The sequence below is a fragment of the Panthera tigris genome, chromosome E1, assembly GCF_018350195.1.
Source record: "Panthera tigris isolate Pti1 chromosome E1, P.tigris_Pti1_mat1.1, whole genome shotgun sequence".
NCBI classification, from domain to species: Eukaryota; Metazoa; Chordata; class Mammalia; order Carnivora; family Felidae; genus Panthera; species Panthera tigris.
The window spans coordinates 16942341-16967315 of NC_056673.1; the positions used below are offsets into that span (position 1 = coordinate 16942341).

General features: G+C 38.1%; 1 protein-coding gene across 7 annotated transcripts in view; it reads left to right on the plus strand.

Annotated features, from left to right (window-relative positions):
• Positions 1-24975, plus strand: part of SSH2 (slingshot protein phosphatase 2) — a 254643-nt gene that overhangs the window by 146545 nt on the left and 83123 nt on the right. The window contains exon 1 of one of the 7 annotated variants that reach the window (XM_042966624.1): positions 445-731. The exons of 5 other annotated variants lie outside the window; for them this stretch is intronic. In XM_042966624.1, coding sequence (XP_042822558.1) covers positions 604-731 — 128 coding nt within the window. In that variant the 5' untranslated portion in view covers positions 445-603. Of the gene's footprint in view, positions 1-444; positions 732-24975 lie in introns of those variants that run through there. One more of the 7 variants, XM_007076073.2, reaches the window with a different exon arrangement.

Genomic DNA, 24975 nt, shown 5'->3' on the forward strand with positions numbered 1-24975 from the left:
GCCCTTAACACCTAGAAAACCGCTGGTAAGTATTCGTTACATTTGTTAATGTACGACCTTTTATTAAAGTTTTAAGATCATTTGAAAAATGGGACTTGAGGTTCAATGTATAGAGCCGTTCAAGATAAGCAGGACCTTTCTGTGGAAACATTCCCAAGAAACGCGAGCCTTTCTTGCTCACCCCAGGCTCGCTTCACTCCTTCACACGAGCCGCGATGTCTTCATGCCGACCCTCGCTCGCTCGCCCGCCGAGAGGCACGCAGCGTGATCCGGTGGGTGCCACGAGCTCAGGGGCGGAGCGCCCGAAAGGGCCGACCCTCTCTGCTCTTAGGACTCTCCCCGCCCGCTCGGCTCGGCCCGCCCCGCCGCAGCGCCCCGCCCCGGACGCGGGTTGGGGTGGGATGTTGGTGGCGCCCGGCCGCCGAGACTCCACAGCCGAGCCCTAGGGCTGCGGCGACTGCCTCCGTGCGACCCGGCGGGCCCAGTTTGGACGCGGGGATCCCGAGCTGCCCGCGCCTCTGGCCCCGCGGAGCCCTACGCGATCGCCTCGTGCCCGAGCCGGGAGGGGCCAGGATGCGGAGCTGTGCGCCTTGAGCTGGCCTCATGACCCTGAGCACGTTGGCCCGCGAGAGGAAGGCGTCTCCCGCCTGCACCTGCAACCTCGGTAGCCCCGACATGATCCCTTACTTCTCCGCCAACGCGGTCATCTCTCAGAACGCCATCAACCAGCTGTGAGTTCGCGGCGCGCCCTCCCGCCCTCCGCGAAAGCTCGGAAAGTTTGCTTTTCCGGAGCCGCTTTCCCCAGCATCCTGGGGAGCAAGCAAGCGAGGGCGAAATCGCGCCCTGCGTGCTTGGAGGTCTCGAAGTGTCCGGGGATATAGTGGGGTGAAGCTGTGGAGCAGTTCTTGGAGGCAGAAAGTGTCCCTGGGGGTTGGGCGGATTAAAGAACCCTTTGCGAGAATTTCTGGTAAACTTTGAGGGAATCTGAAAGTGCAGTCCTCCCTTGGAAGCTGTCTATGGTGACCGAGTGACAGCCGAGCCGGGAGGCTCTGGGTGAAGGGCGGTCTGTAGCTTCTGAACCGTCGCCCGGAAACGCTTGGACTCCCTCGCGGGTCCTGCTGGAGATCAAGCTCCCGTGTTTGTTGTTTTGGGGTTGCTGTTTCAAATAAATTTGCGTGTGACTATAGGTTTCTTTTCGAAAGCCGTTCACACAAAAGAAGGCTGTCCATTCTTCGCTCCCGCTGGCTGTATGTAGTGTGGAATTATTTAAGAAAATTGAATTTCGGTAATTTGGCTGTTTTTCCTTTAATCTCCCCTTGTACCAGTACGTAATCAAAATCCAAGCCTGCATGCACACCTTCATCCACGAAAGTACAAGATTCAATGCATCTTAAATCGTCGCTGTTTTTTTGAAGTCTCTAGAGTTGTCGTCCTTCCCTTCCATTGTGGTTGAGCTATTTCTGAGAACTGTGTGCCGAAGCTTGTGGTTAATCTCGCCTCACAGTTAAGGCGAGGGTTACTTTATGTATCAGCAGTTTGGTCTTCGTAGTGTGTTAGCACTCACTCCGGAGTGGCTTCAAGAGAGTCAGCTACTGAGGTTTTTCCAGACTTTTGGATACTTAGGGAATGTTTCTTTCTCCCTCCCAGGTCAACCCTGAAAAACTTTTTTTAATGTCCAACAACAGAAACTTTCCACTATCTCTTATTAAAAGTCCTAAAATAGCATGTGAAGTGATTTATAATGTTACACATAAGTTATTATTTTAATTGATGGTTTGCTCTCCTACCAAATCAAATTAAGCTCATTTGAGTTTCAGGTTTTTTCTTTGTGTTGATTCATGGTGGAGCTCCTACAAAAAATAGCCACAAAATAAAGTGGTTTTAGTTGTGTGTATATCAACTCTACAGAATTAAATCAGCCACTTACTTGCATTTTTTTCCTTAAAAAAAAAGAAATGGAATAAAAGAGAAGGAAAGGAGGGAATAATCAGAAACTGGATAACTTATATCAATAGTGTTAACAATATTTTGAAAAAACAAAACAACATGGGGAGCAACCCACATGTCCGTCAGTAGATAAATGGATAAAACAAAATGTGGTATGCAGTACAACTGAGTATTATTCAACCTTAAAAAAGAAGGAAATTCTGACAAATGCTCTAACAAGAATGAATTTTGAATACATTATTCTAAATGAAATAAGCCAATGACAAAGGACAAATCCCACGTGATTCCACTTGAGGCACCTAAAGAAATCCCCAGGAGTTTGGGGGAGGGGGAATGGAGAGTTTGTGTTTGATAGAATTTCATTTAAAAAGAAGAAAAAGGGGCACTAGGGTGGCTCAGTCAGTTGAGCGACCGACTTCAGCTCAGGTCATGATCTCATGCTCCGTGAGTTCGAGCCCCGCGTCGGGCTCTGTGCTGACTGCTCAGAGTCTGAAGCCTGCTTAGATTCTGTGTCTCCCTCTCTCTCCGACCCTCCCCCACTCATGCTCTGTCTCTCTCTGTCTCACAAATAAATAAACATTAAAAAAAATTTTTTTAAAAGAAGAAAAAGTTTGGGGCGCCTGGGTGGCTCAGTCGGTTAAGCGGCCGACTTCGGCTCAGGTCATGATCTTGTGGTCCGGGAGTTCGAGCCCCGTGTGGGGCTCTGTGCTGACCACTCAGAGCCTGGAGCCTGTTTCAGATTCTGTGTCTCCCTCTCTCTCTGACCCTCCCCCATTCATGCTCTGTCTCTCTCTGTCTCAAAAAATAAATAAATAAATAAACGTTAAAAAAAAAAAGGGGGGAAGAAAAAGTTCTAGGGATGAATGATGATGATTATGCAACAATGTGAATGTATTTAATGCCACTGAACATGGTTGAAATGGCAAATTTTATGTATATTGAACTACACTTTTAAAAAACATTAAAAGGCAGAGCTTCTCAGCTTTTGCATTTTAGTTCCTAGTATAATCAAATTAAGCCCAAATTTCTTTTCCTACTTATTATTGCCTTTGAGTAAATCATTTGACTTCAGTTTCTTCCACTGTAAAATGAGGCTCCTACCCCCAGGTTGGATCAAAAGAGACCATATGTGCCAGTAACACTTTGCAAACCATAAATACCTACATTAAAAATGAGTGAATTGAAATTAATAACTAATGCCTGCCATTTGTTGACCTCTTGTCACCGTGCTGAGAGTTTAACGTGTATTGTCTCACATAATCATAACAGCAACTCTATGAACCAATTTGTTCTATTTACAGACAATGAAACTGAGACTCAGAGATGTTAATTGCTCAAGGCCATGTAGCTAGTAAATGATAAAACTGTCCTTAGAATCCAGAGCTGTTTCCTAGACTGGTGCTTTCAACCACTATAAAAATTATATTCTGAGGAGTTGCAAGGTCACTTTTGAGACTTAATCTTACGAATTGTCTTTAACTGCTGACATCTTCAACTTAGCAGTAAAAAAATGTATTTGCTACACTAAGATTTGCTGCTAACGTAGACAGTCTTTTAAAGAATTTGCAGAATATCTCTTTAATTTTTGTCTTTTGCTACCCTTTTTTCTTATAAGAGATGTAATATCCAAATTCACTTCATCTAAAGTATATTCATTAGTATTACACCAGCCATCATTTTTATTTTGCATTTATAGTGTTCCCCAGTTCATCATTATTTAAGAATCTTTAGAGGTCATTCTAATAAAAATAATACCAAAAATTCTGTTGAAACACACATTTTTGGCATGTAATGTAGAAGGTCTTAATTTGGGATCCATGGTCACCTAGAGTTTTATGGATTGGCTTTAGAAGGTCACTGAACTCCTAGGGCCACCTGGGTGGCTCAGTTGGTTGAGTGTCTGGATCTTGGTTTCTGCTCAGGTCATTATCTCATGGTTTGGTGAGTTTGAGTCCTTCATAGGGCTCTGTGCTGGTGGCACAAAGCCTGCTTGGGATATATTTTCTCTCTCTCTCTCTCTCTCTCTCTCTCTCTCTCTCTCTCCTCCCCACTTGTGCTATCTCTGTCTCTCTCAAAATAAATAAATAGACTTAAAAAAAGTGAACTCCTTAAGATCATATGAAAATGTTGTGTAGATAAATATATTTTTAAAATTAGATTCTCTAATGTGATCTTATAAAAAGTTAATCTGTTTCCTAAAGGGAAGTATTATTTCTAAGGCTTGATAATGTAGAGCTCAATTGGTGTGAGCATTTCCCTGGTGGTGCCAGATATATAAATAGCGACTAGTGGGAGTAACTAAAAGATTAAGATTTAGGATCATAAGTGGAGACTGACTCAAAAAAAAATTTGAAGTGTATGTTTGGGGAAGGGGATACCTTGACACACGTGTACTCTTAGCCAGATAATTCTCTTGTCACTGCTGAGAATCCACTCATGAATTTTTATTCTGTTCTTATTTGCTGCCTGGGATTTGCTGTGGGTTTAGAAACCAAGTAACAAATGCTATGAGAATTGTGTCAGAGGAAAAAGGCCAGCATAACAGACTGAGATCCTTGGGGCTCTCCAATGGAGAAAGTTCATGACCTTTAGAGTATGGTGTTTAGATACCTTTTTGGTGATTTCACAGGTTCATACTAATTTCTTGAGTTTCAACTGTTATATATAGATGAAATTAGAGAATAACTAGGGTATTACTGTATTTTACTGGAAATTATATCATCATTATTACATTATGGTCTCCCTTTGTCATTGCATAAAACTCACCAAATAGGGGGTTAATTTTGAAGTATCAATGAAGAACATTAAGAAGTGATTAAATTCACTCCAGAAACTAAGAATAGTCCCTGCCATAAACTTAAATCCTACTAGAAAAAAATATGTGAGCGACCCAGAGCATCATAGGATCAAATTTCAGGAGTCTTAAATCAGACTTCTCAAATAATCATGACAAGTTACATGCCCTTTAAGAGTCTATGCATACTTTTTTAATAAAGGAGAAATCAATTTCTGAAAAATATGGGAGCCTATGTTATGTTTCGAGAGCCAACATTCAATCCCTGAGAGGTGGCCACTAAGCAAGGGGTCTTCTAGCATTATTGGTATATGCCAAACAACGTATCAAATAGGTGGCTATTTTTGTGCCTACCAAAAAAGATCAGAAAAAGATCAAGAATTATTAGACAAAATGCTGACAGAGGCTACCATTAAAACAGTATTCCCATTATGAAAACCTCTGATCAGAAATCTTGGAACTTAAGTGCTTGAAACATTGCTTGATTGTGAAATGGGTTACCTTGAGCTTTTTATCCTTGACCTAAAATACTTGTATTTAGTATTTGATTTCATATATGAGTTTGATTTCGAAGCTATACATGGATGCTTTCTAAAGCTCAAGTTTAACAACAGGAGAGCATATCCAGATAATTATCCAAAATATAACTTTTTGTGAAACTGAAAGGTGTTTTGTATCTCTAACAAGTTCCTAGATGATGCTGGTCCAGGGGCTGCACTTGGCAACAACATCCTTAAAGTATTCCTCTGAGGCAGATTGAGCAAGTCTTCATCCACATTTTATGAAGTAATAAACTAAAAAAAAATTGAAATGGTGCAGTGATTTTTGCATAGCAGTTACATGATTTGTTATTGGCAGAACTGAAACTAGAACCAGCATTTCCTGTCTCAAAACACAGAGCTCCTACACTGCTGTACTGGACTGCTATCTTTGTATACATATGGAAACATTTCTTTAGATAAATTTGTAGCAGTGGAATTTCTGGGTCTAATGGTATGTATATGTTAAAAATTTGATACATACTGCCAAATTGCCTTCAAAAAAGGCTTTGCTAATTTGCTCTTACCAGCTGTAGGAATAGACCTTCACCAATCCTGGTAATACTAATAATAACATTAAATGGCACGTTATTGAACTCTTACTATGTACTAGGCATTATTTTGAATACTATTCACATTATCTTTCTTTTTTCTTATGAGTTAGATATTCTCCTCAGTTACAGATGAGAGGCACAGAGATGTTGAGTTACTTGTATAAATATAGCCAGGGTGCAAACATAGGCATTCAGACTCCAGGGCCTGCTCTTAAATATTTCTCTATTCGCAATTCCTTTATTACTATAGAGGTTTAAGTATCCTTTTATATTTTTTTATTGGTCTTTTTCACTTTTCTTCTGTAATTTGCATGTTTGTACTTATGACTATTTTTCTGTTGTTATTTGTTTCTTTTTGATGTACTCTACATGATCTTAATATGTAGCCAAAAAAAAAAAAAAAAAAAAAAAACCCCAAAACCCTTTCTACCGGTTTATTATGTGTCTTTTAATTTTTCATCTTGTTATAAAAGTTTTTAGGGGCGCCTGGGTGGCTCAGTCTGTTAAGCGTCCACCTTTGGCTCAGGTCATGATTTCACGGTCTGTGAGTTCTAACCCCATGTCAGGCTCTGATCCGACAGCTCAGAGCCTGGAGCCTGCTTCAGATTCTGTGTCTCCCTCTCTCTCTGCCCCTCCCCTGTTTGCACTCTGTCTCTCTCTCAAAAATAAAATAAAAACATTAAAAACTTAAAAAATGAAAGTTTTTAATTTTTTTTCTTAAGATTTTGTTTTTAAGTAATCTCCACACCCAAGAGGGGGCTTGAACTTGTGACCCTGAGATCAAGAGTTGCATGCTCAGGGGAACCTGGGTGGCTTAGTCAGTTAAGCATCTGACTTCTGCTCAGGTCAAGATCTCATGGGTTGTGATTTCGAGCAAGGCACAGGGCTCTGAGTTGGCAGCTCATAACCTAGAGCCTGCTTCAGATTCCATCTCTTTCTCTCTCTGCCCCTCCCCTGCTTGTTCGTTTGTTCTCTCTCTCCCTCTCACTCTCTCCCTCTCTCTCAAAAATACAATTAAAAAAAGAGCTGCATGCTCTAAAAGAGCCAGCCAAGTGCTCCTAAAAGTTTTTAGTATTTATTTAATAAAATCTGATATTTTCTCTTAGGATTTCAGAGTTTTGTATCTTGTTTAAAAAACCCTTCCCACCCACTTTCAGGATTATAAAAGTATTCTTTTATGTTTTTTCTAATAAGTCCATACTTTTTAAGTATTTCACTCTTTAAAATATCTGGAATTTATAATGTGAGATAGGGGTGTTGACTTTACCTTTTTTTCAAATGGATAGTCATTTATCCCAGTATCATTTATTTAGTCCATTCTCACTTTGCTGATTTGAAACACTACAGTTATTGTATATTAAATTCTAATAGATATTTGGAGTTGATTCTGTACAATTAAGTCCTATTGATAGTTTTTCTATTCATACACCAATACCACATTGTGTACTTACTATAGGAATTTAGTGGGTATTTTGATATCTTGTATGGCAAGGCTTGCCTCGTTATTATGTTTTAATGTATCAGCTATTCTTATTTTATTTCCAAATGTCTTAGAAACACCTTGTCAATTTCCACTTTAAAAAAATCCTGTTAAGGGGGCTCCTGGGTGGCTCAGTTGGTTAAGTATCTTGATGATTTCAGCTCAGGTCATGATCTCACAGTTACTGAGATGAAGCCTTGCATGGGGCTCTCCCCTATTGGAGCCTACTTGGGAGTCTCTCTCTCCCTCTCCCCTGCTCATTTGCATACACCCAGGGACTCTTTCTCTCTCCCCCAAATAAATAAACAAACAAAAGTCCTATTTGGATTTTGACTGAAATTGCGCTGAACTGGTTTTGGAGAGAATTAACAGCTTTATGAAATGAGCCTTTCCAGTGAATAATGTGGTGTGTGTGTTTACTATATTTTAAATGCTTTTCATTTAAATTTTAAACTTTTCCTCATATAGTAGTTACACATTTCTTATTAGGTATATTCATGGGTGTTTCTTAAAGTTTTTGTTGCTCTTGTTTTAATGTATTTCTTGAGCTCTCTCCCATGACATTTTCTAATTAGTCACTGTAACTGTGTAGTAAAAATTTCTATATTTGCTTTTATATCAGACCACCTTGCTGAACTCTTGCTTGGTCCAAATATCCAATAGATTTTTAAGTTGATTTTCTTTACTTTTCTCCATGCATCATTATATCATCTGTAAATGAGTTTTATTTGAAACATTGCTTTGGCTAGGGCTTTAGTGGAATGTTAAATAATAGTGCTAATGGTTTTATCTTGTTTTCCACTGTGAAAGGAATGTTTCTTATGTTTTGTTAGCAGATGTATTGTGTGCTATAGGTTCTGGCATAGGCCATTTCTCAAGTTGAGGATTGAACATTATGGATTTTATCTTTGTAGGTCCACTAATACATGGATTTTTTTATAATCAGTACTATAAATATATTTTCTTAGGATTTTCTTGATACATTCTTTTGTCTAGATTACTTTATTGTAAGAACACACTATAGAATATGTATACAAAATATGTATTATCAATTATTTTTGCTACTGGTAAGGCTTCTAGTCAACAGTAGACATTAAGTTTTCAGAGAGCCGAAGTTATTTGCAGATTTTCAAATGCATGGGGGCTCAGTTCTCCTGACCCCCGCATTGTTCAAGGGTCAACTGTATATCCAATCAAAGATTTTTAGGTGTAGTTATTGAATTTTTTAAGTGATTTTTGAACATCTATTGGAATGATAATATTTCCCCCCATTTGCTAGTAGTGCAGCAACTTATATTGAGTTACTAAGTTAAATCATCCTTACATGCTATTTGCGTTATTTGTTAAGAGATTGCTGGATTTGGTTTACTATTGTTTACGATTTTTGCTTTTGAGTATTTGTTGAATCTTTGATACAGTCTTTGTCCATCTTATGTCTGATTTGTAGAATAATTTAGGTGTAGCCTTCCATCTTTTTCTAGCTCTGAAACAGTTCTTTAGCAAAAATTACCTGTGTTTGACAAGCCTGGAACCAAGAAGTCCTACTCTCAGTGTTATAATTTTATGAATTTTTTTTTTTTTTGCCTTTCAAGTTTTTAAATTTCTTTGTTCTCATTGCATAAGTATAGTTATCATCCATGATATTTTTTTAAGTTTATTTATTTTGAGAGAGAGAGAGAGAGAATGAATGAATCAATCCTTCGCAGGCTCCACACTGTCAAAGCAGAGCCCAATGCAGGGCTCGAACTCACAAACCCTGAGATCATGACCTAAGCCGAAATCAAGAGTCAGTCACTTAACAGACTGAGCCATCCAGGCACCCCTCATCCATGATGTTTTTTATTTTTTTATTTTCTTGTAATGTTTTATTTATTTTTGAGAGAGAACATGAGTGGGGATGGGCAGAGAGATGGGGGGACAGAGGATCCAAGGTGGGCTTTGTGCAGAGAGCAGACAGCCCAATGTGGGGCTCAAACTCACAAACCATGAGATCACAACCTGAGCTAAAGTTGGCCACTTAAAGTTGGCAACTTAAAGTTGGCCAATTATGTTAAACCGACTGAGCCATCCAGGTGCTCCTCTGTGATACTTTTTAAATCTAAATCATGTATTTTACAGAAATGGACAAACATAATTAGAATAATTGATAGATTATTGATAATGGATTGAAACCAGGCATTTATTTGCAATTTAAGGTCTTTTTTTTCTCTCTTTGGTGGGTAAAGAAACTAATACAGTTAAAAGAAGCATAGGATATTTCTTTTTCTTTGATTTTAAATTACTACCGACTGTTTTTTGTAGTTATCAGATTCTTATGCAGAGAAGATAGCCTCAAAAAGCGGATTGTTTGGGGCATCTGTGTAGCTCAAGTCAGTTGAGCGTCTGGCTCTTGATTTTGGCTCAGTTCATGATCCCAGGGTTGTGGGATCAAGCCCGATATCAGGCTCTTTGCTGAGCGTGGAGCCTGCTTAGGATTCTCCTTCTCTCACTCTCTGTACCCTGTCCCCCACTCACTCTCTAATATAAAAACAAACAAAAAATAAAAATTTTTAAAAAGTGTAATGCCTTTAAAAGATGATCAAGTAAATTTACATCTAGTGAATCTTCTAGGTGTTCTGGCCTTCAAATATGAAGGAAAGGTTAATGATCTGCTGTCACAGTATAAAGGTACATTTATGTTTTCGTTGGTGGTGATAATTTTATGTGACTTTATCCACACTTGTGTGTGTTTGAAGTCAGAGCAGTAATTGGCTAGGAACCAAGGAGAAAAAAAACAAAGAGAGCTCTCAACTTTGGTTTTATTGGAACCATGCTTACTTAAGCAGGTTAACTAAAGAGTAAATCTGCACAATGAAGATGAACAGGAATGGTGAGGTTGTAATACATTCAAGTCAAAATTTCTTTTTGATAAATCTAGAGTGGATTTTTTTCCCCTAAAGTACTGCTTTTTGTTTGTGTGCTTATGTGTAATCACTCCTGAAATTGAGCAATTCCTTTTGACTAACACTGAGAAACCACTGCCCAAAGCTAAATAATTAAGGATGTTGTCATTCTCTGTTTTCAAGAGCTGTTGGACCTCAGAGTAATAGAAGGGTCCAAACTTCTATGTATCATGTTGCTCACATCTCTTCTTGGGTCTTTCCAGTAACTGTGAGTCCTCTTAATTATGTTAAACTGCCTTGGTGCTAAAGAGTAGTGGTGTAGATGCTATCCCATAATGTTTCTGAATTTCTAAGGTGAAAGAAAAAAAAATTGGTATCCTAACTACTTTAAGATAGAGTTAAAATTAACTTTGCTTTGTTGGGTGTTTTCTGGGTGTTCCTGTGATTTGGAAAGGATGTAGCAAATTATTTATAAATAGATTGCTAGTGTTACACACCAAAGGGCAAATATGGGCCCACTTCATTTTTTGCAGGTTTGTGCAAATTGAGTGAGCAACTCTTGTTTTCTGCATTAATCTGTTTCTAGAGGATTGTGATCCTTATTTTAGTAACCTGAGGGATTGGGCATTAGTTATGTCTGTTAAAGCAACAGAATCCAGTGGCTCAAATTACTTTCAAATAAAGAGAAACCTCTGGGTTAGTGTATTTTAGAGTGTTAGGGTTGTTTTTTGGTTTTTTTGGTTTGTTTGTTTTGTTTAGTTGTAACAGTTTAGTTTTTAAATGTAGAAGACTTAGAATTACAGTTGACCTTTGAATGAACGAAGCAGGAGTTTGGGGCATTGACCCTCTTGTTCATAGAAAAATCTGTGTATAACTTAACTCCCCCGGAATTTAACTACTAATAGTCTGCTGTTGACTAGAAACCTTACTAATAAAATAAACAGCCAATTAATATATATTTTGTATGTCATATGTATTATATACTATATTCTTATAATAACTTCTGACTTTTTCTGTGCTGCATGGTTCATCTGTGAATTTTTTCAAGTTGCTGCAGCTTTCTGAAATACCTTCCAGTATATTTGCTGAAAAAATCTGCACATAAGTGGACTTAGGCAGTTCAGACCCATACTGTTCATACTGGTCACCTGTACAATGTTCCTCCTAAGGTTGATATACCAAATTCCCACAACACCAAAAATATTTTAATTTCTATTATTATTAATTTTTTATTTTCTATTGTGGAGAGCTTTAGTTTGAAAAGTTGCAGCATCTGTGGAGAATATAAATTCTCAGTGTATATTTCTGTTCCTAGGAGATGAATGGAATAGGACAAACAGTATGTGAAACTGAACTTCTTTGACATCCCACCTCTGTGATGTTTATCCATCCCCAATAAAATTTCATTCATTTTTTTTTTAATGTTTATTTATTTTTGAGAAAGAGAGACAAGAGCGTGAGCAGGGGAAGGGCAGAGAGTGAGGGAGACACAGAATCTGAAGCAGGCTTCAGCTGTCAGCACAGAGCCTGATGCAGGGCTCAAGCCCACGAACTGCGAGATCATGACCTGAGCCTCAGTTGGACACTTAACCAACTGAACCACCCAGGCACCCCTCACAGTCAATTCTTAAAGTATCCCATTCCTTAAATATTCTTTTTAAAAAGTCTCAAAAGGTCTCTTGGTCACATGTTCAGGATTTTACTTGCCATTTGTTCTTGTTGCTAATAGTAAGAGTCCCATTCAGAGTTTCATCACCTATGTATGAGCTGTGTGACCTTGAATGTATTATATAACCACTGTAAGCCTTATTTTCCTCATTAATAAAATGGAGCTTGTAATACCTATTTGGATTAAATGTGATATGTGTGAAGTACTACTAATAGTAAGCACTCAGTAAATGGTAGCTAATATTTTTGCTCTTTTGACATAAGCTGAAATATAAGAGTAAGAATTAGAATACAGAGTGGTGAGCCTGCCTGATGGTAAAATCCTATCATTTGCATCATTGTAATAATTGCACCTATTCTGGGCAAAGGGTGGGAGATACAAAGAAACACAAGACATGGTTCTTCTGCAGTCAGGATGCTCAGTCTGTTGAAGATATAGGAACTGGTCAATAAAAGGATAACTAAGAAAACAATTTAACAGGTGCTAAGTGTCAGATGAATGGTACAAATGTTAAGTATTCAGAGGACAGAAAGGTATTGTAAATGAGCCAATTAGCAAAGGCATTACAGTAGGATTTGAGCTGGGGCTCTGACCTTTATTTCTTGCTGTCTTAAATGTCTTGATTTGTATAAACAGAGGTAAAGGATACTTGAGTGGTGAGAGAAAAGGAAGATGAATGTGGTGGATGTTATCACCATATTACAATAGTTACTTTTCAGTGAAGGACTGCTATTAATGATTTGTGGTTAGCAGAAGAATCCAGAAAAGCTTTTGTATAGACTGATGATTTTCTTTGGGATATTGCTATGAGCATATTTTGGATCTATCATGGGCAGAATTTATCAAGTTTTATTGAGTACCCACTGAGTACACAGCTCAGTAACATTTGCAGACTTTACATAGCTTATTTAGGAAGGCTGCCAATTTTACAAGGCTGTTAATGAATCAGTACCGGTGGCTGGGAGCATAATGTGAAATCCCCACAGGCAGCATAAGAATAGAAATCATTACACTATCTGCTAGTGGAAGCTTTATGGTTTAAAAAGGGAGGAGAGAGAGAAGAGAAAAGAAAAAGAAAAATGCATTCAAGTAATTCAAAGCAAAACCTTTCTCTGCTTCCTCCAGGTGCTTAGCTCTGGATATTATTACATCAGCATCATGTGGTAGGCAAGGTGGTTCCCATGGCACAGAGCGCTTGTAATATTTACAGTAGAGTGAGCTATAATGGGTGGAGTGTGCTGATAACTATTTGCCCTTGTTCTTATTGGCTTGGTTACCAGTTTAATGGCCTGGTTGCCTATTAATGGCTCAACTTATTTAGTGTTCTATAAGCAATGTTCAGCTCCTTAGTTTCTAAGTCAGATACCCACCAGGTGCCCCAGTTATTTTTTTTTAATATTTGCAGATAATGTACATTTATTATATAAAAAACAGAAAATACTAAAGCACTCCTTTTCTCCCACAAAAAGCATTACACTCATTCTTATTTCCTAAAGATCTTACTATTAACATCATCCAGGCTTTTTCTATATATGTATATACTTTTAAAAATGGGATTGTCCTCTATCTACTGCTTTGTAATCTGATTTTTTCACTTAGCATATTGCGAACATCCTGCCATTGTCCTCAAACTCATTTCTCTCATATCCTTGTTCAGAGTTGTTTGTTTTCCATAGAACTGATTCAAATTCTGTCCTATTGTTGCACATTTTGATTATGTGCAGTTTTTTTCAGTTATAAAGAAAGCCTCACTGAATGAATATCCTTGTGCCTAAATCTTTGCACGTGTCTTATGCAATCTTTGCCTAAAAGAACTATCCTAAAGCTCAATTGTGGGATCGCTAGACCAAAGTGTATACCTATTTCTAGGACTTTTGATAGATTGCTAGTTTGCTTACCAGAAATATACCAGTCTCACTGCCACCAGCAGTTTTGGTAATTCATTTTCATAACCCTCCTGAAATGATAAGTGAAATTGAGATAAATAGAATTTTATTCACTAATTCATCTGAACTACTTAGAGACCTAGAAAAACCGATCCTCATTTGCCTTTTTCTATCAGGAAGCTATTTCCTACCTAAACACTAATGGAAAATGCTTTAATTTGTGAACTATTTGAGTAGAACTAATAGGAAGATGAAATAATAATGTATTATCAATACATTATTGTTGGTCAGAGGTCAAAATAAACTAATTATCCTGAGATGTTGTTGAGTATATATGTAGCATTTGTGAATTTTAGTTGGCTCCCCCCTTTTTCATTTTATTCTAAAATCATCACCATTTTTGACTTAGAGAATTTTAGACCCCAAAGATAAACTTACAGGAAGCAGCTGGATTTCAGAGAAATCCAGCTTACCTAGAATCCTGCAGCAAATTAATTCAGACCTTGAGCAACATTTTGTTGTTTTCTGTTTAGGAAATGTTAAACAGCATTGAGATTTCCAGTAGTACCATTTTACTCTAAGGATAGTGAAATTTAAAAAGATGATCAAACACATTAGTTTGTAAACAGTTCTAACTGATGAAGTTAGAATTTCCAGATTCTATCTATAGGAAGCAGTGGATGTATTTCTCAGAGTTGAGGAGGTTAACGTTTTTAGGGAACAAACTGCTAAATTCTTGGAATAAAAGTTTTCATCTTAGAGTCTCTATGAGTATTGAGTAATGGAGAAAGGAGAAAGGTGTATTTCCTAAAGCTTTTAAAGCATCTTACCTTGATGGGGCGCCTGGGTGTTTCAGTCAATGAAGCATCCGGCTTCAGCTCAGGTCATGATCTCAGGGTCCATGGGCGCCGGTCCCACGTTGAACTCAGTGCTGATGGTGTGAAGCCTGCTTGTGATTCATTCTCTCTCTCTCCCTCTCTCCCTCTCTCCCTCTCTCCCTCTCTCCCTCTCTCCCTCTCTCCCTCTCTCCCTCTCCCCCTCTCCCCCTCTCCCCCTCTCCCTCTCTACCCCTCCACCCCTCCCCAATTTGTGCCTTCTCTCTCTCAAAATAAATGAATAAACTTAAAAAAAAAAAAAAGAATCTTAACGTTGAAATGTCACTGGCATATCTATATGTGTGTATATATATAGCAACCAAGGGGTCCTCTGGCAGACTTAAAGGGGAAAAAAAAAAAGGAAAGAGAAAGGAATGTTAAGAGTACAGACCACAGTTGCATGCTGGTTTCAGTATTGGTGGTTGCCTGCCTCTCTCTGAAATCCAGCTGCTTCCTTAATGAAGGTGTGGGTTTAAATCACCAGCAGAGAAAATGTTTTTGGGTGAAGTTTCACTTTTTGTAGTGACAGCAGTCCTGGACATGCTGCTGGAACACAGAGGATGAGTTCAGCACCTTCTCTTCAGATCGTATCTCTGCCCACAGCTCACCTCTTTTACATAACCAGCCTTTGTTCATGGAGAGTAGACCTCTGTTGGTTGGCCTGTCCAACCACTGTCAGAGACCAAAGGTGACTGATAAGGAATCTAAAGGTCAAAATGGACTAGTATAGGCTCAGTCTGGATTTCAGAGGAAAAGGCATGTTTTTGGCCTGCAGACGTCAAAAACTGAATTGCAGCCTGGGAAATGTTCAGTTCATCAGCTTCAGCCTTTCCGTTTCAGTCAAGGAAAAACAGTCACCAACTGTCTGTAGTCAGCAGGAGCAGAAATAAACAAACCATTATTTAAAGGGTGTGATTTCATTGAATTGGGTTGTGTTAAGGATATCATTCCAGAGATGATTTCTGTGGTAATGTTACTTGGCTTACTGTGAGATAGCAGATATCAAATCAAAACCAAAGACAATCCACATTAAAGGGTCTTTTGTTGGATTTCAGAATGGAAAGTCAGTTTGATTAGATTCAGGTATTCAATTTACTCATCACATTTTGGCTCATTATTAGGATGTGATGGAGCACAAAAATAGGAAAGGCATATGGCATTTGTATTTCTAATTGGGGCTAATGCTTTTTAATTAAATTGGCTTCTAAGAAGTATTTTGCTCACTTCAAAATACTTCAAGTATTATAAATGTGTGATCACCAACATGTTTTAAGATCTCCTTTTTAGTGAATGCCCTTTAAGTTAGCAGTGATTCCTGTATACAGAGTCATTGAGACTAAGCTATTGTTCTTGTCCTCTAGTGGAAAGATTATGGGCAGGACCAGCCACATAATTTGCAGGGCCTAGTGCAGAATGAAAATGTGGTACCACTTGTTCAAAAAGAACTGAGAATTTCAAGACAGCGACAACAGCATTAAACCGAGTGCAGGGCCCCTGCGAGCTCCTACCCTGTGCAACTGCACAGATCACACATCCCTGAAGTTGGCCCTGCCTGTGGAATGTGAAATTAAATAGACCTGTAGTTGATCAGAGCTTTGCTACTTATTCACGTCTTTCTGAATCTCTGTTTTCTCTTCCCACTCTCTATCTTCCTATTCTATCATCTGTTGTGTTCCATCCTCTCACCAAAGTTGGAGAGCCCGCAGCAAGAATTGGGAGTAGGTATACTTCTGCCTATAGTCTATGTGATCACATTCTTGAATAATACAACCTTCTATTTGACTGGTGGAACAAATAAGATTAGGATTTTCTTTAAGGAATGCCAGTTAATTGATTTTAATAAAAACACATATTCTGCATTATATTCTAAAAGTGCTTTCATAATTAATGGAACATTTGAATCAAACAATTACACTTCTGAGGCAGTATTTTTCCCTCATTTTATAGATTAGAAAATTAAGCCTTAGGTTAAGAGATTTTCTCAAGGTCAGCCAGCTGGTAAGTGAAGTTCAAGCCCATCTTTTCTAACTCAGGGCTTTCTCACTACTTCATTCTCCCTCTACAGTTCTGCAAGACCAAGGATAAGGTGACTTGAGATAACTTGCTTTCTCGAGATTGATCCGTTTTACAGAATTTTCTGCCAGTTTTCCAAGAATAACTTCTTAGATACAATCACGAATATTTGCAACACATTTTTACTTCTGTTACTTTCTGTAATACTTGCAGTAACCCTGTGCAGTAATATTTTAGCATCATTTTAAAGGAAAGAGATTGAGATTCAAAGAGATGTGACTTGTTCAAGGTTCTGTAAACAATAAGTGCAATAACAGTGACTGAAATCCAAGTCATAACTTCATATCCCATGCTTTTGTGCTGTGCCATGTTTGCCTCTGTTTCAAATCTGTACTTAGTAAATATCTTTTCATTCATTTATTGATGACCTATAATGTTTTAGGCACTGGGAATGCATCAGTGATCCAAAAAGACTCAAGTCACAGCTCTTAGAGCTTACATTCCTTCATGTAAATAAATTATTACTAATAATTAGCTATAACTATCAACAATAGCCAAATTATGGAAAGAACCCGAACGTCTATCCACTGATGAATGGATAAAGATGTGGGGGGGGGGTGTGTGTGTGTGTGTGTGCGCGCGCGCGCGCACGCAATGGAATATTTCTCAGCGATCAAAAAGAATGAAATCTTGCCATTTGCAACAACATAGATGAAACTAGAGTGTGTTATGCAAGGCAGAAGAAGTCAAGGAAAGACAAAATGATTCACTCGTGTGTGGAATTTAAGAAATAAAACAGATGAACACAGGGAAGCGAAGCAAAAATAAAAACAGGGAGACAAACCATTAGATACTCTTAAATACAAAGAACAAACTGAGGGTTGCTGGAGGGTTTTTGGTGGGGGGGATGGAGTAAATGGGCTGTGGGCATTAAGGAGGACACTTGTTGGGATGAGCACTAGGCATTATATGTAAGTGATGAATCACTAAATTGTATTCCTGAAATCATTATTACACTATATGATAACTAACTTGGAATTAAATTAAAAAATAATAAATTAGCTGTAAAGAAAAAGCAGTACAAAGTGATGAAAAGTAAGCTGGGAGTAGGCGATCCTATTTTAGAAAAAATGGTCAGCAACCTGATAAATCATTGTTTGAGCCACAGACTGAAGTGTAAATATTTGGTGTATTGTATAAATCAATTTCTAGGTATAAAAAAAATCACCTAAACAATATGAGGCCACTGCATTTATGAACGTAACGGCAATAGAGGAGGATTGTTAACTGTGATAAACATTAACCTTTATAGTAACAGTTACACTTTGCATTTAATCTCCTTTCCCGTGTAGCATGCATTATAAAATCATAAGATCAATAAAGTTCGAAACCTACTCATTTCCTTCATGATGAATCACTTACCATAATAAAGCAATGTTTAATGTATTAGTGATACTAGATTTCTCACACTCCTCAAAAATAAGTACTGTAGCAGCATGGTACATGGAATGGCATGCTCTGGGTGGCTGTTAAAATTTCTGGAGTATCCATCAGGTTTAAGAAATGTAACATCTCATTTGCTGGTCTGATTCAACTTTAATGAATTTCAAAATCTTGTCCAGAATTTTTTATTGTACTGAAATTCTGTTATATCTAGTACTTCAGGGGTTCACTGAGTGAAGTTTCACCTAATGCTTGGGGATCTTTGTAATTTAAATGTGTTGGAGAGGGATTTTTCAGAAATAGGAAGAAATGGGGGCAGCATAGTGGGGAGAGGTAGAGGGTCTTTTCATTCGATTTGCCTGTTGTGTGCTTTAGAATTGAAAGAGTCCAAAGTATTAATTAAAAAAGACCCTTAGAAAGTCCCAAACTTTATCTATTGATGTGTGTTTCCTTTGGTTTCAAAGTTAAATCCAAGCATTGATCAGTGTTTGCCTCTTGTTAAAGTGGAGTTGTTAGCTGCTAAAAGATGAGGGGTAATAGTGGGGAGGCTATTAATTCTCAGCTGCCCATAGTTTCTGTAAAGCAATTACCAGGTTCCTTTAATCCAGAGTTTTAGACTAAGAAATTCATGGATACTTTGAAATCACATGCAAAAGTGGGTTTGTATATGATTAATACATTTATTTTTCTGCAGGAGAGGCCATAGCTTTCATCAAACTGTCAAAGGAATCTAGTGACATTCCCTCCCAATCCCTTCTCATGCCCCAAATTAAGAACCTGGAATAGACTGTCTCAGGCATTTGACTTAGAAATTAAGTCAAAACTCTTTTTTTCTTAATTAAAAAAAATTTTTTTAGTGTTTATTTTTGAGAGAGAGAGACCAAGTGGGAGTGGGAGAGGGACAGAGGGAGGGAAAGACAGAATCCAAAGCAGGCTCCAGTCTCTGAGCTGTCAGCACAGAGCCCAGATGCAGGGCTCAAACTCATGAATTGAGAGATCATGACCTGAGCTGAAGTCAGACGCTTAACCAACTGAGCCACCCAGGCGCCCCAAGTCAGAACTCTTTTTAAGCTTTTCGACCTTACCAGTGAGATTCATTTATCCATTTTTAAACAATCACTCATGATTCCCAACTCTGAAAGATCCTGAGCTAACATTTTCTCACTATTGAGAAGGATTGTGCAGCCTCTTGAATTTTCATTCTCTCTCCCTCTCCCCCCCTCCCTCTCTCTCACTCTCATAATAATCTTGGAGTAGATATTCCAGAAATGGAATTTGCTTAAGAAAAACTAGGAATATTACTGTAAAGTCTGAATATTGTGTGTTCTTCAACAAATAGTCACAACCTATGTGATGAGTGTAAAGAGAAGCAATAGTGGGTAAAGTATTTCTGGTGCTTTGAACTATATCCTAGAAGGCAAAAATGACTTAAAGTTGTTACTTTGAAGAAAAAGTTATGAGAGGAATTAGAATTTCTAATTTCATTTAATCCAGATACTTAGTAAATTAATTATAAAGGGCTTGTAAATTAATTATAAAGGGCTTGTTGGGAGGTTTGGGAGACATTGCCCGGGGCTTAGACATTTAGTGGAATGAATGTGCTATTGAACTCAGTTGTGCACTGAAGGTCAAGGATTCTCTAAGCTATTAAACCATTCTTTGCTGTTAAGACCAATTTCTACAGCCTACCACATATAGTTATAAATTTTCAGAAGTGTGACCAGTCAAGTTTTAGGTGCCATTTTTGCTTTCTTGCCATCTCACGTTATTTATTTAGGCATTAATCCAATACCTATTTTTTGTGGCAAAAAAAATCTGGGTTTTGCATATAAAGACTTGAGAAAACTCAGACCAGTTTAGCTCTCTTAGAAATTAAACACCTTAGGGGCGCCTGGGTGGCTCAGTCGGTTAAGCATCCAACTTTGGCTCAGGTCATGATCTCGCAGTCCGTGAGTTCGAGCCCCGCGTCAGGCTCTGTGCTGACAGCTCAGAGCCTGGATCCTGTTTCGGATTCTGTGTCTCCCTCTCTCTCTCTGACCCTCCCCCATTCATGCTGTCTCTCCCTGTCTCAAAAATAAATAAACGTTAAAAAAAAAAAAAAAGAAAAAAGAAATTAAACACCTTATAAAGAAAAAAAAAGTAAAATTAAAAAAAAAAAAAACAGCTTTATTTATCTGTCTTAGGACTTTTTCCCCTAAGAGGATTACTTCAGTTTTCAGTGTCAATTGAGAATTCTTAGACATAGGTATTTTTCTTTAAGTGGGGTTTGAGGCAGAGGAAGCAGAAAATGGGGATTTTAAAAATTCACTCTATTTGAAATATTGAACTATTTATGTAACTTTTAGTTTAGAAGTAAATATTGGAAAATGAAGATACAAGTATAATGTCTAACTATATGTTTTGTTTTCTTTTTGGTAACTATTGTTTAACTATGTCACTGTAGAAATGATAAAATATGAAGAGAAAAACATTCAGAATGTTGCCTTTTTAGCATTAACTGTTAACTGAAAAAATGTAAAGCAGATTTCATAAACCTCTTCAGTGACACTAGAGAAACTTTGGGAAAACATCCAACATCTGCTTATCTTACCTACAGTGGAAATGTTCATAATGCAGTGTGCAGTTTCCTTTGAATAAAGATAAACAGATTTGTTTGTTATACTTATGTTTCAGAAGTATGTTTACTACATTCTTTAAATGTATGTAATCCCCCCCCCCCGCCCCCTGACAGTTGGGGAGGTGTCAAAACATCTGATTGTTACTGGAGTTTTCTTAGCTTTCTCTTGAGGGCAATTTTATTTTTCTTTAAGATATTTTCCTCAGAAATTTTCCTAAGATACATTCTTTTGATTCCAGATTTAGAGGCCACTTAAGGAAATATGTTCATCCAAGCAGGTTCCCCATTACCTGCACTACCATGTCTCTGACTCACTTCATCACATCCTTTATTATAAAATCCATGTTCCATAACTTTTTTTTTTTTTTTTATAAATACATAAGTCACTTTGTCTCCATTTGGTTCTTCCTTTTTTTTTTTTTTTTTAACGTTTATTTATTTTTGAGACAGAGAGAGACAGAGCATGAACAGGGGAGGGGCAGAGACAGAGGGAGACACAGAATCTGAAACAGGCTCCAGGCTCTGAGCGGTCAGCACAGAGCCCGACACGGGGCTCGAACTCACGGACCGTGAGATCATGACCTGAGCCGAAGTCAGATGCTTAACCGACTGAGCCACCCAGGTGCCCCGGTTCTTCCTTTTTTGAATGCTGGGTCCTATTGGCTGTCAGCTGGACACTGCTACAGGGCTGTACCCAGCCAGACCCTGATGTTTTAAAATAATGGTGATTCCTGAGTTGTAAACCTGTTTGTTCCAATTCCCAGGAGACCAGACTGTTGAAATGTTTTACCCTGTTAACCTGGGCAGTTCCTTGTCTCTGGCTAAGACATGACAGGCAGTCATGGCAAGAGAGTTACCCAAAAGATATTCACAGTTTTGCTTTAGTCATGACTATGCCAGAGTTTGTGGTAGAGATTGCTGTATGCATCCTAGAGATTATATGTCTGTTAAGAATGAAATAAAATTGAGCATTGGTTGTTCTCTTGGTTGCCAAGGAATACATCATTATACAGGTTTTTTGTTAGCGTCTTTCCCCCCTAAGCTGAGGTAAAACCCCACTGCTGTGATCCTATGCGTAGATCTGAATCTCCTGTCTTTAATGGGATAGGCATAACTTATCTAAATATAGCGAGGTGTGGACTTGGCTGATATGGTAAGAGACAGAAGAATGACCTTAGCTGGTCTTCATTACTAGTGTTAACAACTAAATTTAAAGAAATAGGGACAGTGTTCTAGTTTTGCTTATAGGCTTAGATGTTCTTTCCAACTGCTCAGCTTCCTTAGGTAAAAAGCTTTCTGCACCAAACCAATAAATTGTTTTAAAAGCTAACATGAGTCCCTTCAGAAGGAAGCCAGAGTTCATTCCATATGAAAACATGCCTAGAGGGTGATTTCTTTTTCCATTTAATTGACCTAAACTTAACATTTATTCAGGGGGCGCCTGGGTGGCTCAGTCAGTTAAGTGTCCAACTTTGGCTCAGGTCATGATCTCATGGTTTGTGAATTCGAGCCCCACATAGGGCTCTGTGCTGACAGCTCAGAGCCTGGAGCCTACTTCAGATTCTGTCTCATTCACTCTCTGCCCCTCGCCCACTTGGCTTTGTCTCTCAAAAATAAATAAATGTAAAAAAATTTTTTTTAATTTAAAAAAACATTTATTCAAGATGTAAATGGTAAAGCCTAAGCTTTATGTACTTTAATAACTTGCATTTATATAGTCCCAATACTTGCTCCATTTTAGAAAGCTTACACCAGTTTTTGTCTACCAAGAAAAAAGGATATTTTATCCCTAAGCATGTGAGACAGGGTAGATCAATCTGATCTCCTGTTTTACAGATGAAGAAATTCAGATAAAGCGAGATATAATGGTTTTCTAGAGGGCTAAATGAATCGGTAATATGGCCAGTGCAGGTAATTCCAATATACTACCCTTTAGCTTAAACAGCCATCTATTACCCTCTTTTTTGAGTGTAAAACTACCCATATGATCTTCCCATCCCTTTTTTTTCTTAATTAACCAACACTGGGGTTGGGGAGGGATGAGATTCCACTTGTAGAAAAACTTTCCAGTGGAAGCCGGAATCTAGTAAACAAATTAACTAAACAGAAACCTATAGGATTGAAGTCATATTTACAGAATAGTCCATCCCATTGTGACATAACTTTTGGGAGTGTTCTTTGAGAGTTCGTCTCTTCTGTGAGAAACCTGGTTGTATTTTTTTCATTGTTTTTTAATACTCTTAAAATATGGTGATGATTTCATCTTGAACTAGTGGAGTGCTTTTAAGGTTCCTAGTGATAATCTTTTAAAAATCATAAACTTGGAGAGTTTATAATGTTCTATCAGAAAATTGAGATCTAATTGTCTCACCTCATTTTATATGATTCATTAGTGACAGACAAGAATTCCAGGTCACCTGTCAGTTCCATGCTTTTCTCCCTACCTTGTGTTTCCCTGCAAGAAGTGAGATACTAACCTTCTCTTTTGTAAATGGAGAATCTGCCTACATGTTAAAACTGACTCAGAAGCATCTAGCCATAGGCAAAGTGAGATTAGAAAACACGGGTCAGGTGAATCCTAGCCAAATGTGCACCTACTGTTTACTGCTTCCCCTAAGTCAGGGAAAACGTGATCTGAGAACTGGAAGTCTATTTGTGGAAAGGTTTGATGTAGCCACCTTATACTTCTCATCCTGTTTCACTCAAACATCTTGTTTAGTGTTATGATCTCATTTGTAGAAGAGAAGAAGCAAAGATAGTTGCCTATTATAGCATGGCAACTATACTGTAATTTACATATATACTGAGGGGCGCCTGGGTGGCTAAGTTGGTTAAGCGTCCGACTCTTGATCTCAGCTCAAGTCTTGATCTCAGGGTCATGAGTTCAAGCCCCTCATTGGGCTCTGCGCAGGGCATGAAGTCTACTTTACAAAAAAAAATCATAGATGTGTATTGAATCAAATCTTATTCCCCAGACTTGCTCCAGTCCTTTCATCTGGATAGCCTGTGGTTCATCTGTAAAGTAAATTCTTTTAAAATTCTCAAACAGCTGCATTTTGCACAACTACTGATTTTAGAGACAGAGAAATTATCTATGAGAACTGTCTTCTAATAGATAGCTAAATTAAAATATGTTATTAAAAATGGAGAGCCAAAGAGATTTGGCACTACCTGCCTAGCAGTTCCTCCCTACATGTCCTATTCTAATGTAATACAAATGAATTTATAAAATTCATTTGCTTTCCTTTGATGGAAGTACCTTCAGGTTTTGATTCATCTTGCTTGCTATTACTTTCAGACAACTAAGTTTTCTGTCTTTGAGTGCTTTAAAATGGTGATTTCAGAACTTAGCTGCATTATCTTTCATTTCATTTGAGCCCTCACTGTATCATTCAGTATATTGTCATATCCGTTGCATAGGGGATAAGGAAGGAGGGAAGTCCTTTGTGTAAAAGCATTCTCCTCCGCTGTTCTTCCTTGATGCTGGAAGTTTGGTGCCTGGCAGGAAATGATATAGACATGTGTGATAACAAAGTGACATGAACAAAAATTGCCTGTAAGGTTCCCTGACTTGTCCAGGATGATTGGCTGTCAGCTGGCAGATAGAGTAAAACAGATTTTACATCAAAATCTGAGGATTAACAAAGTATAACTTAAGAGAAAGAAACCTATTTTGAGAAAAGTTTGGACAAAGCAGGTGGTATGAAGGCTGTTAGCCATGTAAATATGCTTCTTTCTTGGACCCTCCTGGGTGAGAGTCACAAAGCATTGGAATTTATTAAAGGGAAAAGATGATCAGTCTGGAAAGTCAGGAGGTACACAGAAAAAGACGTTCTTTGAGTGCAAGAAATTTGCACATATCAAAGCTTTTCTCTCGGATTTTTCTTACAATTTGAATTTATTTATGGACAAATTTTCCATCTTACCAGAAAGTAAACCAGACAGATATCCCCAAGATATCCATGTCCTCTTCATTCCCATCAGCTCAGATCAGACCACCCTTCTTTCTTGCCTGGAATACTAACGTAACATCTATCTTCCTTTTTTTCTAAGTTTAACCCCTTCCAATCCATTCTGCATTTGTAGTTGGAGAAATCTTTCTGGAAATGCTAACTTTGGATCTGTGTTATCAGAGTGAAATCCAAATTCTTTGGCAAGTTGTATAAGACCTTTCAGATCTGTGCCCAGCTTACCGCTCCCCATCTTTACTGCAGACCTGCCACCACTCTTTCACAATATAGTGAGATTATATTAGCAGTTTGGGTAGCTTTATCCT